Here is a 17709-nt window from a genome sequence, read left to right on the forward strand (position 1 = left end):
TGCACCAGAGGTTTCTCCTCCTCATGTTGAAGCTGCTCCGTAGGGAGCTGAGCCTCCTCACGTTGAAGCTGCTCCGTAGGGAGCTGAGCCTCCTCACGTTGAAGCTGCTCCGTAGGGAGCTGAGCCTCCTCACGTTGAAGCTGCTCCGTAGGGAGCTGAGCCTCCTCACGTTGAAGCTGCTCCGTAGGGAGCTGAGCCTCCTCACGTTGAAGCTGCTCCGTAGGGAGCTGAGCCTCCTCATGTTGAAGCTGCTCCGTTGGGAGCTGAGCCTCCTCATGTTGAAACTGCTCCGTAGGGAGCTGAGCCTCCTGGAACTGAGCCTGGAACTGCTGCTCTTCAGTGTGGCTACTGCTCATCTGCTCCTGCAATTTGAGGTAGATAATGTGAGGTTAATGAGGGTGCGCCCATTCAAAATAGCAACACAGAAAACCAGACAATGAGTTACAGAAAAATGGAGGCAAGCAAGCACGCAAACAAACAAATAAACAAGCCAAAAATGCAGGATTCAGCAGAAACAAGGACCTTGAAGTATCAGACCATTCATAATACTGGTCTAGGTTCTGCCTAGACCTAGTATTGCAGTTTTAAAGTGTTATTTCCAGATAATTAATCAAATCTGATCATTCAAATTCTAAGACTTGAAGGCGCTTACTTGTGGATTGTAGTACTGAGGAGCAGGGGGTGGGTAGTAGTACTGAGGAGCAGGGGGTGGGCAGTAGTACTGGGGAGCAGGGGTTTGGCAGTAGTACTGAGGAGCAGGGGGTGGGGAGTATTACTGAGGAGCAGGGGGTGGGGAGTAGTACTGAGGAGCAGGGGGTGGGCAGTAGTACTGAGGAGCAGGCGGTGTATGAAAAGAGACCTTCTAACCTGGTTCTGCTGAAATAACTGACATATTCTGTGTTTAAAGGACAGTTAAATCTTAGTTTATCAGGAATTGCAAAGAAAATACAAGTCTCTTCTGATATTGACATTAGTGATTGTAGGTTTCCACTGAATGAAGCCTCAGCTTGACACTCTATCGATTCCCCTCGTCTTAATCCACAGCGAAAAAATCCACAGGACCACTCGGTAAAGTTTACTAAGGCCCACACACACAAAAACGAGTGGTACAGAAAAGAAGTCCAAAGAAGTTCAAAGTTATAAAATTAGTCTGTTAAATCCAGGTAAGAATCATTAATGAGAAGAAAAGAGGGAGAGGTCAAAAAACGGTGTGGCTCCACTCTGCCTGACCCAAAACCCCCTCCTCACTGGAGCATCGATGAATCATTTAAAGGTACACAGCTACTTGAAAACACCAGTTACCCATTTCCAAACAGTATATATATGACCAGATTATCCTCAGTCCCACAGAGCAGAGTGTGACAAAGATATCCTCCAGAATTTGGGTTTGGAGAACTTGACAGTGATCTTGACTTAACCACACTGGAACCGTTGAGGGACGTGGTTTGGCATGTTGTTTCCTTCAGAGTCACCAATAAAGCCACATGGTCTAAGTTTAAGTAGCTGCTGGTTAAGGAATAGGATGCCAATCCCACAGCAGTGTGTGAGCAGGTCGGTGTCCACCATGAGGAGATGCCAGGCTGTTGTGGCTGTATATTGGTCTTTCAAATTTGATTCTTGTTAAATTAAATAATTGGCTGGATTGCCAACACGTGTTGTTTCTTCCAATGTCAGTCATCTAATCCATGCTCACTTCTACCGCTCGTCCCACAAGTGCATGTTCCTGACAAATGTGGCGTCGTTGCTTGTCAGACACAGAAGAAAAAAAAAAACAAGAAATAGCACGTCAATGCTTAATAAAGGTCTGTGCTATGTAACAAAAACACTGAAATAGTGAATTTGAGTTGTGCTTTGTCTTTGTGGTTGCAGTGATTCCTACAATTCAATATGGTCCTCAAGTATTCAGCACAATTGAAGGAACAACCATTTCTTTGCCTTGTCGTGCCAGTGGAGTCCCAAGTCCAGAACTTACCTGGACAAAGGTCTGTATTGACAAAACCTCCAGAGGTATAAAGGCCAATGAGCAGACTTGTGTTGGCATTGTCATTTAAGATGCACAGTTTTCATTTACTCACCAAGTAATTATAAAATCAAGATGGCAAGAAAAGAGGGAATATGCTTCAGGCTGCTCAGGTTGCATTACATCTTTATGAAATATCACTAATGAGAGGCCACAGAATTATTTATTAAATTTCGTTTCTGTATTGGTTCTGCTTTGGTATCTCCTGAAAAATATATAACTATGGTTCCTCAGTTCATTTTGGTTTGAAACACTCAATATTTGTATTTATACAGGGTTACGTGCAGTTACAGTCGCAACATTTTGCAAAGAAACAAGCACTTGTTTTGGCATGCTCTGGACAAGGGAAATATCTGTTTTTCTAAAAACCTGGGTACGTGTAAATGTGGCCTCAGATGAGACTATCAGCTAGGATAACGTGTTCAGCTTTTAAACGCACACGACAAGGCTGAACCGTTGAAGCAGGGTGTGTATGTAGAAATCCCCTCGCTCTTTTCCAACCTTGACACTAGTGCTTTGGAGTTGTAAAATTTGTGCTGGTTTAGTGAGCCGTTCTGCAGAGAGATATAAAAGTAGCCTCTGCTAGGTTTTTCACCAGCTGTGAAAATATGATTCCTTTTTATTATTATTATTATTTATTTATTTATTTTCACTGTTTTTCAATCCATCAATCATGCTAATTCTACGTAGGCAAATCAGAGTGATAAGTCCCTGGATAAGTCATTGCACTGATACAATAATAAGTCATATAGTACTTATTTGTTTCTATTCATTTAATTTCATACTATTAATATTTCATTCAAACTATTTATTTGACTGCAGAAAAGATTAATAGACTAAAATTGTCTGTGGGTTTTTTTTTTTCCACATCAAACTGCACATTTGTTTCTTGAACATCAGGATAAGTGTTAATAAGGCTGAATTATGGAAATAAATTCTGGCCCCTGCCTTTTTCGCTGCTCTGACTTGCTTTCTAGGGCGGGGAGTTCCTGTACTTGGGTGGTCCAGCCTTCTCTCTGGATTCTGATGGCAGCCTCATCATCTCTTCCCCTTCTGGAAATGAGACCGGCGAGTTCGTCTGCACAGCCACTAATGCTGCTGGTCATGCCTCCAGGAAGGTCCAGCTTACTGTCTATGGTAAACCACATTACCAATTACAGACTTCTACACCAGGAGAAAATGTAGCATGTCAACAAAGTACACGAAAGTGAATTTCGATACTGACATTACTTCCTGGATCGCCAAAGCAATTTCCACTGCCACACCACAATACCCGTGCCAAAAATGACGTCACCACTAAAAGTTATATGCAAGCATCAAAAAGCTGAATATTTCTTCTTGTATATATTTTATGTTTTATCCATTTTGCACTGCTGACTGTGAGCTGCCAAAGAATGCATGTATCATGTATTTCCATTCCTTTCTCTCCTCTACTATTTTCAATATTTTGTTCTGCAGTTCTGCTCAGTTCCAGCCCATGTTTTGTCTTGCCTGCCTTGTAGCCTCTTTAAGTGTACATCCAGTTTGTTTAGTCTTTGTGTTTGTCTAAACAGTGCGGCCTCGGTCCAATGCTGGTGGTGTTGGGGGCTCAGAGAAGCCGATGAGGATGTCGGTGATTGAGGGTTTGGATGCTGTTCTGCCATGTGATGTTCACAGTGTCCCCCCTCCCACCATCAGCTGGGCCAAAGAGAAGCAGCTCATCTCTCCTTATTCACCCAGGTATGGCACATCCAACTTAAACATCCACATGACAGAGGCTTCCCATCAATGATATGTTGTCCACCATGCCCTCACACAGTCAGACATAGAGCTGCTCAGATTATAGGTATTTTCCCAAAAATGTTGGAGCCATTTCATCAAAGCTTTAACCACAAAGTGAGAGTTGGTAAAATGAACACAACCTGTGTGCTGTCTGGATTGTAGTGCTCTGCCTCGGTTTGTTAACTGTTCATAACCTCAGGGTAAAGTCTGTGGTTTTTCTCAGGAGACAGAGTAATCGTACTCGTCCCAGCGATCTGTAATACTTACGGTGCACCTCCCACAGCAGCTGTAATTATGGTTGATGGTGGATTAGTAAGAATTACTCAGTATCTGTTTACAGTAATAACTGAAATAGACGTTGTGAGTGGAAACAATTAGTGTGGGAGTTTGTGTGTGTGTGTGTGTGTTTTAAGGACTTCTAGCTATGAGAGATTCCTTTCTCAGTTAAATGTTTTGCTGCTTGTGTATTCTTGTGACTCCTGATGGTGACGTCTTCCTTTTTCCTCTAAGGCACACTCAGCTTCCCTCTGGGTCTATGAAGATCCTGGAGACTAAAGTGTTGGACAGTGGACTTTATGTTTGTGTTGCAGCCAATATTGCTGGTAACCTAACACAGTCCATTGAACTGAATGTTTTGGGTAAGTTCAAATAATAGCAACGCCATTATATCATCAGAGAGGTGATGATGTTTACGGCATGTGGATTTAGGTTCTTTCAGCCACAATCACACTGCAACTTGAAAATCATGCAGCCCACTGTTTTGATTGCACATTTTTTTGTGAAATCACAGTCAACCAGCAGATTTAATGTTCATGTTAATGAACTCTCTGATGACATTTTATGCAAACTGATGGACCTCAGACAGTAGAAGCATGATTTTCATGTCGTTGTGGCCTCACCTGTGTAATTATTTGAGCTCCAGCACAAGGAATAAAAATCAAATCTTTACTGCAGCATCACTTACGCTGTCAAGTCATCACTGTAAATAAGAATCTGATTTTATTGACTTACCCTTTTTGAATTAAATAAGACATAAAATAAAATAGTCAGGTTGTAGCACTTCACTTAATCATCCACTGGTGAAGTAGTATCATTGAATGATGGTGGGTGTGGATTTTGTTCTTTCCTGACAATAAAAATGATTCAGCTGAAGGTCAATACATAAATTACTGTAGGAAATCCCCTTCATCCTCCCCAGAGAAACTAAACCCTAACTCTAAATTTCTTGTCGGCAGGATCGCTTCTTCTATTAAGACTCGTAGAATACCTCTTTTTTGCATCTGTTGATGATGTAACATTTGATGTACAGTCGAAAGCTTGCAGGTAAAAGCCAACTGCAATTATCTGGATCAAATCAGGTGACTGCATAAATACAGTGGTCTGATTTGCGGGTCACTCGTGATACTTACTTAAAGATGAGCGGTGCTCATTCGATTGTTTATATCGTCAGTTGTGGTTACATATGTGTAAGAAGGACCCACTGTAAAAATACCTTCAAGAACATGTGTGATAAACAAAACCCCGGTCAGTTTGAGGCAGGAAAGACTGATTGGATCTCATCCTCTCTCAATAACTCCAGTGCCTCCGAGCATTCAGCCTGGCCCCAGGGTAATGAAGGTACTGGTGGGTCACCCCGTGGAGCTGCCCTGTGTGGTGAGAGGAGTCCCAGAGCCAACACTCACCTGGACGAAGGATGGTCGAACCTACCTTACATCACCGGACGGCAGCCTGTCACTGACAAACGTGGGATTGGATGATGAAGGAAGTTACACCTGCATTGCCACCAACGCCGCAGGCAGAGATGAGGCTCGCATTCAGCTGCTTGTTCAAGGTTGATTTTAAGCTGCTTCTATTACTGATATTTAGGAGATTTTTAACCTTTTTTTTTTTTTTTTTTTTTAAATAGGAATTCATCAAATAATACATACAATTCCCTGTTGTGCAGATGATAAAAAACACAAGTCTTCTTCAATCAAGGAAGAAAACTAATTATTTAAAAAATGTCATTCATTGTCTAACTACAAAAGATTTTTAATTACACACAGACATGGTTTTCTCAACTCAAGTTAGCAGAGGCATAGAACAAGGTGATTGGCCATATTCAATCACCTCATTGCAGTGTCAGAGAGCATTTCATATTTTAAGAAAGCAGCAATAATAGCAAACAGCAACTCAAACAAGTGACTCAACTATTTGGTATTTATTCCTACCAGACTAATGAGCACGTGCTAAACCCAGACATCTATTGTAGGGTGTGTGTGTTAACGTTTTTCTGTAGACGGAAAAACTATCATTCTTTTAACAGTTGAACTTGAGACAGGTTGTAATCAGTACATTATGTGTGTGTGCGTGCGTGTGTGTGAACCTGTGGTAATGCGCGCACACACACACACACACACACACACACACACACACACACACACACACACACACACACACACACACACACAGTAATGTAGCTTTACTTTACTGATTACTCACTGATGGCCATGCACTTGTCAATATGTGATGGATGGATATTAATTGTCATTTTTTTCAGTGCCCCCTGTTGTCGAGGTGCCGGAGCCACCTTTCAACAGTCCCCTGCAGGAGAGAGTTGCAAACCAGCGCATTGCCTTTCCCTGCCCTGCCACAGGTACTGAGCTATCTTCACACACCTTACACAGCGTGGGAACAGCAATAAACCTATTTTTTGAAATACAAGAGGATGCTTTTAGGTCCGTGATTCTGTTTGGGTTTTTCACTGGTGTCCTTCACTTTGACTCTTCTGCAGGTTTCCCAAAACCAGTGATTCGATGGTTGCGTAATGGGCGGGAGTTGTCAGGTAATGAGCCTGGCGTGTCCATCCTAGAGGATGGCACACTGCTGATTCTGGCTTCTATCTCCCCTTTGGACAATGGAGATTACGTTTGTACCGCTGTCAATGATGCTGGATCCACAGAGAGAAAGTACCAGCTCAAAGTTAATGGTGATTGAAATGCATCTCATCAATTCTAATTCATCAGCTTCAGTGCCATATCATGCATGTCATATTAATCGCTCGTAATACTTCCACAGTTCCTCCTGACATCCGTGACAGTGAAACGCCCGGTAACCAGTCTGTGGTCATGAGCAATCCCACCATGTTGCTGTGTGATGTCACTGGAAGTCCTCCCCCTGTCATCACCTGGTACAAGAATGGTACTCCTGTACGTGAAAACTTACATCTTGTGCTTTTCTCTGTCTCCTTTTTTTTTTTTTTTTTTGCCTTTGTGTAAATGTTACCCTGCAGAAGTCAGTAAAAGATATTTCATTTCCTTTTATTGACGAAGGCACTCATAGAGCCTATCAAGACAAATTACTCTGCCTGTGTTTCCACATGATGAAAGCTATAATGATAATATTTATGATGACTTTGACAATGCCGGATGCAGTATCCCACTTTGTTAGCAGATTTTTGTTTCTTTGGCTGAAACTGACCTCTTTAAAGTGTTTATGAATTTTAGCTGAGTGAGCAAAAACTTCACCACTTGTAGGATGTGTTGTTATTTTTGATGTGCTTTAATTGAAAGTGATACCCTTTTAGTTTCGTTCCATTACTATGAAGACTTACAATTTGCTCTGTTGTTACAGCCAGACAGATTCTTCTGAAGTTGGAGTTTTGTTTTTGTGTGTGATTTTACTTTTTTGTTGATCGACAGGTAATTCCAAGTAGCAACGTCCTAATTACTGGCAATGGAAAAACCCTGATGCTGCTAAAGACACAAACAGCGGATGCAGGTGGCTACAGTTGTAAAGCCATCAACATCGCAGGCAGTGCAGATAAAGACTTTTTCTTGGATGTATTAGGTGTGTAAAGAGAGTGGGTATTTGCCTCACTTTTAATCAATGCTTGTCTTTTCAGCAAGGTATTTAAATGTCATGTTCTTAGCTCTACTTAGACAAATAGTATAAATAAATGTTTTAATGTTTTACCAGGAAGGGAAAACAGGTTGAATGGGTTTCCATGTTGATAATGAATACGTACGTTTTTCCTTCTGCGCCTCAGTCCCCCCGACAATTTCAGGATCTCAAGCTCTTCAGGCTGTCTCAGCAATCCTCAAAGAAAATGTGACTCTGGAGTGCCAAGTGCAAGGACAGCCGGTCCCCTCTATCCAGTGGTACAAGGACAGAAAGTATGACTTCTCTTTTTGCTTAATCAAACAGAATCCGACATTCAACTCAATGTCTCTTCATCGCTGCCTTCTTCCTGGTTCATATTTTTCTTCCAGGCTGGTGTTCCTGGGTGATCCCAATCTGGAGGTCACCGACAGAGGTCAGACCTTGAGGATAAAAAGTGTCCGTCTTGGAGACGAAGCCCACTACCAATGTACTGCCACAAATACAGCTGGAAAAAGGTCCAAGGAATTCTACCTTAATGTGCATGGTGAGTGTACATTAGTGTTACAATATTTCTTTATATTTAAGCCCATGACTCCTGACGCTGGGTCCATGTGCAAGTGGACAGCACAGGCCTGAGGATTTGCTTGCTGTGAAGCCAGAAATAATAGAATCTAAATAAATTGAACCTGTCTACGAAGACCATAGGCCGACACATTGTACAGCACATGTGGAAAACCTCCCATTGCTTTTATTTTATTTGTAAGCTCTTTCTTTAGAAAAAAATTGAGTTTGATTATAAATTGAATTATGAATCAGGCCAAAGGAGAAGAAAAAAGCTAATCGAGCCCCAGATTCACCAAATGGTAAGATCTTTAGGGAGTTTGTGTCCTTGGCTGGTGCTGAGAAAGGAGGCCAGGAGAGAAAAACAATTTACCTTCACCTTTAAATCAGAGGTGGCTATAACAGTGTGTTTGAGCAACCCAGAATACTTCATTTACTGTATTAACCAACTGTGAATATACTACATATAAATCTTTACGGTGTGTCAAATTTCAGCCACAGTTTCATCCAGTATTTTTCTTTTAATTTACCCCAGTGCCGCCCTCCATCAAAGGAGGTAACCAAACCACGGATGTATCCGCTCTCCTGGACACAATGGTCACGCTGGAGTGTGAGGCACGTGGCGTTCCTCTACCTACCATCACCTGGTACCGGAAAGGGGAGGCCATCCTGTCCAGCCGTCAGGCTCAGTACGTAGAGCGAGGTCACTACCTGAAGATCCTGCGGGTCCAGGCATCGGATGCTGGTCAGTACACCTGCAAGGTGACCAGTGAGGCCGGGAGCGCCGAGAAGGGCTACAAGCTGGATGTCTACTGTAAGAGTTTGACACTTGTCATATGTCAGATTTTACCACACTGCACATCATCTTAGAATTAATACCGTTTAGTTACTTTTCTTTATTTCGAGATGTTGAAAATGTAGAGCACAACTTCAACACAAAACCAGGTTTTGATAACTGATGTGTTTAAATAATCACATGATTATTAAAGACCAAATGATATCGTCAATGATTTTAAACCTAACACAAGACTATATGTGTTATATATACCGTTTTAAATAAAAGTCAAACAGAAAAATAAGTCCACTCAGCTATGGGTGCGTTCACACCAGCCTTGTTTGAGCCGGACCAGAGTTCATTTCTCATGCCGCATGCCGAAATCTGATTCAGATCAAACAACTGAACTCTGGGCCACTTGAAAACGTTGGTCTCGGTTCACTAACAAATGAACTGAGGTCTGGCTCTTTGGACTTCTGCTTTAGGTCCAGACCAATCGTCGAGCCATTTTTTTTTTTCTTTTCATGCTTTTATTTCCTCTCTGCTAAGTGTACGTTTCGGGCGATAGCTCCCCCAAACGAGCAGCTGTTGTAATTGCATGACGTTGTCCAGACGATTTGATCCACCCAATCAAACTGAGTCCTGGACTACCCTGGTGTGACAGCAGCCTTTATCTGTCTTCTTCATGCATCTCATCTCTCCACAGTGCCTCCTACCATTACAGGAGGAGCCGAGGGGCCCACTGAGAGAAAAGTGGTCCTCAGTAAACCTGTGATCCTGGAGTGTGCGGCAGAGGGGCACCCTCCACCTTCCCTTACTTGGCTGAAGGATGGAGTGCCTGTGCGTGACGGGGAAAGTGTCCAAGTGCTTGATCGCGGGAGGAAAATAAAAATCCTCTCAACCACCATCTCAGACTCGGGACGCTACGTCTGTGTGGCGACAAGCGTGGCTGGAGAGAAGGAGGTCAAATATGACGTCAGAGTGTTAGGTAACGAAAGCACAAAAAATATTACTTCCACATGACACATTGACTGAGCAAATCACTCTGGACTTTGTCAATGCAATGCAAAGGCATTTAATAGCTTTGCATAACGTTTGTCAAATTTTGTTCATGTTGACTTATTTGCTTTAACTGATTATTCTTAATCCCTGAATAAAAATATGGATTTACACACACAGTGTACTGCTAACAAAGACATATTTTTAATAGAAGCCAAACATTCTTTAATGCAAGAAAAGTACAGAAATCACTTAAAAACATAAAAAAGGCCACAGAGTAGCGAGTATTTTCCTTTTTCCAGAATCAATATAGTTGTTCAGAACAAAATATTATTGGAATATGACATAGGCCAGTATTACCCTCATGAGTATTTATCCAGTTAGTGCAGAGGATTGTGAAAGTGATTCACCTACAGTACAGCACTTTTTCAAACATATTACCGATAAGTCTCCTGTCACATTTAGTCCAATGTTGCCACACCTGGGAAAACAGTGTGCCGTTGTCGGCAGGATTCGAACCTGCGCGGGGAGACCCCAATGGATTTCTAGTCCATCGCCTTAACCACTCGGCCACGACAACTGATGTGTAATGTGAGCTGATGCAGTTGGTGTTAGCTGAAGCTGTTGGCATGTGCACTTTTCACATGGGAAGTTGACACCGGCCACTTCACAATGCAATAGAACGTTTCCAGTGTAGCTGCACCCTGGAAATATTGTCTTTATGTTTGATCAATATTTATGCAAATGAACACTTATCATAATATCATAGATAACTGAAGCTACTGGACCAGTTCTTGGCTCGAAAGGAGTGAGGAAAACAGAAAGCACACCAGAGATCACTTATGAATGGACAAGCTCACTGTTTAGTCCAGAACTAATATACACAGACACAAATACATCAACAGAAGAAACAAATCACAAATCAATGACCAGACCAGGCTTGTTTTATGCCCTGGGTGAACATGAATTAAGTTTACACTCATTCCTAATTGGTTTTGGATGTAATTTTATGCAAATCCAAATTTATTTTAGGTTGGACCATTTCTTCAAATTCCTTTTTATCTTGTATCCTTTATATCTTTAATTTAGCAAGTAAATCTTACTTACCTTAGACATTATAACTTGAGTCAACTCGTTTTCTGAATTGTGTATTGGAGGTGGAACGGTAAATACCTTTTAATCACCATTTTATAGGTTACTTAACTTTGTGTCTTTACCCTTTGGTTTCTTATGTAGAAATCAATAATAATCCACCAACAAATCAAATCAAATCACAACACATTAACTTTTTTTTAAAAGATCTTGGGATGATGTCACAGTTTTTAGGATACCCTTATGATTTCATTTCAGTTCTATATCTCAGTCCAAAGCACAAAGCTTTATGTAAAATTAGGTTACACAAACCTAGATATTGTTAAACCGAATCTTTTCACTCGCAGTTCCTCCTTTTATTGATGGAGCTGATGTTGTGACAGACAGCACAGTCATTATTGACAACCCTCTGGAACTTGAGTGTCACGTCACGGGAACACCCGCACCCACCATCACGTAAGAACTTTAGCTCACCCGTAAACAATTATGAAGAGATGAACACACCTGTATGCACACAAAAACAAATCTCTCAAAACTTCTCTCTTCCAGGTGGTACAAGGAGGGAAAACCAGTCAAACAAGGTGAGGGACTGCGGGTTGCAGCCAATGGCCGACAGCTGGTTGTTTCCCGCGCTCAACTCTCTGATACCGCACGTTTTCAGTGCGTGGCCTCGAATGAAGCAGGGGACCATGAGAGAAACTTCAATGTCATCGTTCAAGGTATAACATTTAAAAGCTCTCATGAACCAATAATGTAAACAGTTTTGCAAATGTTGTGAATGTAATATACTGTAAATATTGTGAATGCAAGCTGCAGGAAATCACCTGTTCTGGGTAAATACGTCTCTCTATAATATCTTCCTTACCAAACCACAATGATGAAGTGCCTTGAAAGAAAAAAAATATCTGTTTTGCACCTCTCTAGTTCCTCCATCTATCCGCATCACTGGACCTGCTGAACGCTCAGTGGTTCTCCAAAAGTCCATTGGTCTGGAGTGCGTTCCTAATGGCATCCCTCCTCCGAGTATCACCTGGCTTAAAGATGGCCGTCCTGTCGACACAACAAAGGAGCACCTGAAGGTTGATCCCATGACTGACTGAATATCCATATCACTAAAGTCTGTACATCAGCTTGAATTTACAAGGGAATCAAACTCACTTAATTTGCAGTACCTCACTCCACTTGCATTACTCACACCAACAAAGGTGGATTGTTATATATTTGCATTGCAGGCAACAGTTAAATTGAGGCAGCACATCATTTATTGTTTGTCATTTCAAATGGGAATTGAAGCTACATAGTGATGAACTGTGCCTTGGTTTGGGAATGAAGAAAAGATGTTAGAAGAGAAAACGCAGGCTCACATGCACTCAGACTCCCATGTGAAAATGTTTCAAGCGAATATTTCAGAAACTCCGACATAGTTACATCGCATGCAATCCCTCTCCACCTATTGCTTGTTCAGACTCTCTATGTCTTCTGTGTTAATTTCTCCCACAGCTGGAGTCAGCAGGCAGGACACTAAAAATCACAGAGGCGAGACTTGAAGATTCCGGTAGATACACCTGCCTGGCGACCAATGCAGCTGGTGAAGCTCAAAAGCACATGCGACTCAGTGTCCATGGTAACTGACAAAAACACCAAGTACTGGAAACGTTTGTTTCCTTTCTCTCTTCCTGCTGCTATCAAGAGACTAGGTGGAGATGTGAAAATATCATCTAATAAACTCGTGCTTGTGCGTAATGTTCTTGCCCCTCAGAGCCTCCCAGTATCCCAGACTCTGGAGAGAGCGTCAACCAAACCATCCTGTCAGGCTTCCCCACTGAGCTACAGTGCAAAGCCACAGGCAGCCCATTACCTGGTAATGTGACCCGCCGTCTTCCTACTTGGTCCTGCTGTGCTCTCTCACAGCTTGCAGGGCGTAGTTTCCTCTGACTGTAAAGTAGGAATAGGTTTTGCTGTCGTCTCCCTTATCTTGAACCATTGAAGAAAGAGCAAAGAAATATCTCGGATGACTCCCTACAGGCTTCTTCACTTTCCTCTCACTCCCTTCTTTTCCATTTGGACAACTGTACTTCCCCACACGCTCAGGACAGATAAGCACATGAATTCCACTGTAATTAAAACACTCTTTTCCAGGCACATGTCTTTATTTTTGCAACAGGTGTTAAATTCCAAACATATGACATCTGTGAAACCATGTATAACCTGCAAAAGTGTATCAATCTGTTCTAGTGCCAATTTATATGTGTCCAATAGGAACATGTTTTTTGTCTTAAAATGTACGTGTGTATTGCCTCTTTATGAGATCAGTCTGCTGCAACGCATAATAGGGGGATAATTGGACACAATGGTGTGAAGGATATTCTATTTGCAAACATTTGCTTTGCACTGTATTCCAGTAGTTTGCTTTATTTCATTCCAGTGAACACACCTTTTATTACTTTTGTGTCTCAGCCATTACTTGGTACAAAGATGGTCGACCTCTGACCAGTGCAGCTGGTGTGACAATGCTGAAGCGGGGCCAGGTGCTGGAGATTGAACGGGCGCAGCTGTCTGACGCGGGGACATACAAATGTGTAGCTGTCAACCTGGCTGGAGTGGCTGAGATTTCTCATAACCTGCAGGTGTTGGGTGAGTGGACTTTTTCATGTGCCTTTCATTAGATGTTATCCTTTACAAATAACAGAGAAAAGTACATGCAAATAGTCAGGAAATGAGTCATTGACACACAATTAAAATATTCTTCTTCTACTTTTTAATAGGCCAGCAGTATAGTAGGCACTGCTAGATGTATCCCGTCATTATTAGTAATATTTTCATCATGTTCATCATCATCATTCCTTACGTCCGTGCATCAAGTGGTGCCAAGAGCCTATTGAAATGCAAGGAGTTATTATTATACTCTCTTCTTTTTTTCTATGCGAAACTGCTGCATTTTTGGCAGCCTAAACGTACTCAAGCTTGCAAGAAAATGTGCACATGTATTAGAAGTTGCGAACTATTTCATATTTCATGGAAACTATACGTGTGTTCCAAAATGGCTCCAGAGCACCCCCGACAATGTTTACACATTTATAAAGTCCACTACGGGAGGCTTGTTTCACGTACAACCACAAATTTCCGTCGCCGTATACAGCTTGTCAGGCCACACGAAAACATTTGTGACAAATTTGGTCAGTATATACAACAGTCCTTGATAGAAGGTTATCAGAATCTTCCGGATAAGTCAAAGGTCATGGTGCTTGCGGCACCCTGAAAATCGACCTGTCGCCATCAAACAGGAAGTGATGCGTAACTCTGCTCTATAAGCTTCAACCTGCTTCAAACTTGTGTCATGGCAATCATACCTTGATCACATCCATATGCTGATGTCCATTCACAGTCATAGCACCACCTTGTGGGGTCAGGAATTTGACATTGTTAACACATCGTCACCCTACATTTCCATTACTCTCCGACCTACAGCAAACCTCAACATGCACCACGTTCCAATGTGTCTGGGTGTGCGAGGACCCGTTCAACGCTGCTTGCAGCTTTAACTATTATTGTGCTCCTCAGTGCCTCCGGTCATCTCCAGCCGAGGTGGGACTGTAACAGTTGTGGTGAATGAGGCTGCCAAGCTGGAGTGTGAGGCCACTGGTGTCCCCTCACCCAGTCTCACGTGGCTCAAAGATGGCAGCCCTGTGGCAAGCGTGTCACATGGAATACAGGTGTGCATGATATCATTAGAGAATTTTTTTCATGTCAGCATGATACTCACTGCACTGTTTTTTCCAAAAACTTCTAAGTTTTCCTCTTCATCCCAGGTGTTGTCTGGTGGCAGAGTATTGTCCTTGAACAGTGCGCAGGTCAGCGATACAGGCACGTACACCTGTGTGGCTGTCAATGCCGGAGGAGAGCAACACAGACAGTATGACCTGAGAGTGTATGGTGAGAAAATCATTGAACTTTATTTTTCACACAATGCTCAATGTTAGTACATCAGCTTCCACGTGTGCATGTACAATATCAATTCTGTACCCCCTATTTAAACGTGCAAACATTAGTAGATTAAGTGCTATACGTTCCAGAGGTTATGTTAGCACATTGCAGTGTTCATTTTCAAATGTTGTTGCTGAGGTTTTCTTTTGTTTACATGACATTTATGTGTAAATAATGACACTATCTCCATCAATATCATCTCCAGCTTTACAGAAATGCAGCAATATTGGTTTGTCTTGGATTAAAGAACAAATTTTTTTACATTTATAATAAAAAAAAAAAAATATATATATATATTTATAGTTAAGATTAAATGTGTTGGGAAATGCATAGTTTCACATGTTTTGACATCTTCTAATTATGAAAAAGCTTTCATGTTGATGTTTGTGATGTTGTTTTTCTTCACTCCCTCCCCGGTTTCCTCAAAAATTGTTGCCAACTGTTGTACATTTTTGAGCAGTGAACCAGAACAAACATGGAATCAAATACTGCAACAATGTTCAACAAATTGCCGTGAGCAAAACGTGCATGTACAGGAAGAATGCTTCAAGTGAATTCAGCATTTAAAGCAATGTTGTCAGTTTACTGTGGAGGACTGAGCTTGATGGCAAACCTTTTGTTATACAGGTCTAATCAAAGCAAATGTGGCTGAGGTAAAATGAGACATGTGGTTTACATATAAGAATTAGAAAAGTCTGGGATTGTATGAGTTCAACCGGATATGTGTGTTTGAACATGTGGGCATAGAAAATCCCAACATCCACATGAGATGTTTCCTCAAAGAGAAAAAGAAACCTGTGCACTGAAATTAAGGCAGACTTGTTGTGGTAATTGCTCCCATTCCTCAGCAGCTTCCTGTGTCTGGACTACCACTGAGAGAGGGCCTGGGTCTGTCCTTCCCAATGACCTCAGCTTTGTCTGTACATGGACCATAATGCAAGGGAGATCGGCCTGCAGTCATTTCCTGGATGCAGATTCACCCCTAAAGGGGGGCTGCCTCATGAGAAAAAGATAAACATGAGCTCAGGGAAAATGCCGCTTTAACAAGATTGTCATCCGCATGATCTAAGGATTCCTGTTTCCAATCAAATTGAACATATGTTCTGTCTCATGGTTTCAAAAGTTGTTAGTTATTTTTTGGGAGTAGTTTGTCTTGCTTGAGGTCTTAAGTGTTGAATATTATGTTAGACAACAATTTTGTTCTTTCTTTTCTTCAAAACGTGATTATTTATGCATGTCGGCACATGGTAGTAATTTCCATAGAGATTAAATTTCACCAAATTCTGGGAAATGAAGCTACTCTGGTTTTTTTATACTACGAACCAAATGTTGAATGAAGGATTGATTTTGCCATAATCCAAGATGGAATTAGTGGTGAAAGAGCACCAGATGCAGAACCTCACTCAGGTTCTGTATCTTAGGAAACAATTATTCTGCTCACTCATTGGGTCGCCTGCAAAGTTTTTGGCATGGAGACTGACAGAGGAGGTTGACGTTTACATTGAGAGACAACAACTGTGAAAGAGTGTCAAAACACTGTAGGCTCCAAATAAGTATGTTACAGACCACATCACAAATGCAAAATCTTTTGGTAGCTTTAAAAGGGGTATTTTGTATTTTAGTTGTGATCCTCCTATGCTTCTATAATCAAGGAATGAGTTGATTAAAACAGTATTGTGCAGTATTTATGCAGTGTGGTTTCAGAGCCACAAGAATATGATGTGTTTCAGTTTAATCACACAAACACGGACTTCCCACTTATTTTCAGTTATTTTCTTTGAACGGTGGGCTACTAACTCTTCCAATGTATTCAACTCATAAACTACTATTTTATAAGGAGGATAAATGAATAACAACAGCGAATGACAAATGATAGATTAGCTTTGATGGAATAATATTATTAAAAATTATATAATCTTCTGAAATACAATGTACTGTTCATTTTTGTAACTGAAGACTTGAGTTATTACACAAAATATGCAAGCACCAACCATATCACAACATTCGGTAGTTAGTTACTCTCAGTTGAGGTTAATTACTCTTGTATGGACACACAGCTGCAGGAAGGACCGATGTTGTGAGATTTAACAATTCAGGGAAAATCAACCTTCTGAAAGTGATTTGTATGTAATGACAACAAGATTGATACAGCACCCTGAAAGCCAATACTCGTGGCTTTAATGACATCATGGAATCATTAATACATGGTAACAACAAAACAAAGGAATATTATCTACATTATATCAGCAAATTATCAAAGTCACATGGGCTTTCTGACATTGACATGTTTTCAATCTTTAACAGACACAAATTGGTCCCAGTGAATATTAACTCTGAACTATGAAACATTTGAAGTGATTGATATTGACTCATAGTATATGTCTACCACAGTGCCACCGAACATAAAGGGTGAAGAGGTGAATACTACGGTAATGTTTGGTCGTCCAGTGGAGCTACACTGCCAGAGTGATGCAATCCCCCCACCCACACTCTCCTGGCGCAAAGACGGTCGCCCGCTCTTCAGGAAGTCAAGCCTCACAGTCTCGGCAGATGGCAGTCTGCTTAAGGTACAGCTCATCTGAATCACACAGCCATCCTGGGAAAAAAAAGGAAATCTTTTGTAGAAAGTCACGTGGGACATAAGTATTCCATAATT

General features: G+C 41.5%; 1 protein-coding gene across 2 annotated transcripts in view; it reads left to right on the forward strand.

The window, feature by feature from the left end:
* The window catches only part of hmcn1 (hemicentin 1), a 95075-nt gene that overhangs the window by 46195 nt on the left and 31171 nt on the right, over positions 1-17709 (forward strand). For both annotated transcript variants that reach the window (XM_080506134.1, XM_080506135.1), the window contains exons 20-41: positions 1870-1982; positions 2998-3157; positions 3574-3739; positions 4292-4419; positions 5361-5612; positions 6321-6416; positions 6555-6749; positions 6839-6969; positions 7462-7609; positions 7809-7935; positions 8032-8186; positions 8739-9017; positions 9685-9966; positions 11417-11525; positions 11619-11788; positions 11994-12148; positions 12570-12693; positions 12829-12930; positions 13527-13703; positions 14631-14782; positions 14879-15002; positions 17445-17620. In XM_080506134.1, the coding sequence (XP_080362260.1) occupies positions 1870-1982; positions 2998-3157; positions 3574-3739; positions 4292-4419; positions 5361-5612; positions 6321-6416; positions 6555-6749; positions 6839-6969; positions 7462-7609; positions 7809-7935; positions 8032-8186; positions 8739-9017; positions 9685-9966; positions 11417-11525; positions 11619-11788; positions 11994-12148; positions 12570-12693; positions 12829-12930; positions 13527-13703; positions 14631-14782; positions 14879-15002; positions 17445-17620 (3521 nt within the window). The remainder of the gene's footprint in view (positions 1-1869; positions 1983-2997; positions 3158-3573; positions 3740-4291; positions 4420-5360; positions 5613-6320; positions 6417-6554; positions 6750-6838; positions 6970-7461; positions 7610-7808; positions 7936-8031; positions 8187-8738; positions 9018-9684; positions 9967-11416; positions 11526-11618; positions 11789-11993; positions 12149-12569; positions 12694-12828; positions 12931-13526; positions 13704-14630; positions 14783-14878; positions 15003-17444; positions 17621-17709) is intronic.

Source organism: Blennius ocellaris (assembly GCF_963422515.1).
Source record: "Blennius ocellaris genome assembly, chromosome: 12".
Classification (NCBI taxonomy): Eukaryota; Metazoa; Chordata; class Actinopteri; order Blenniiformes; family Blenniidae; genus Blennius; species Blennius ocellaris.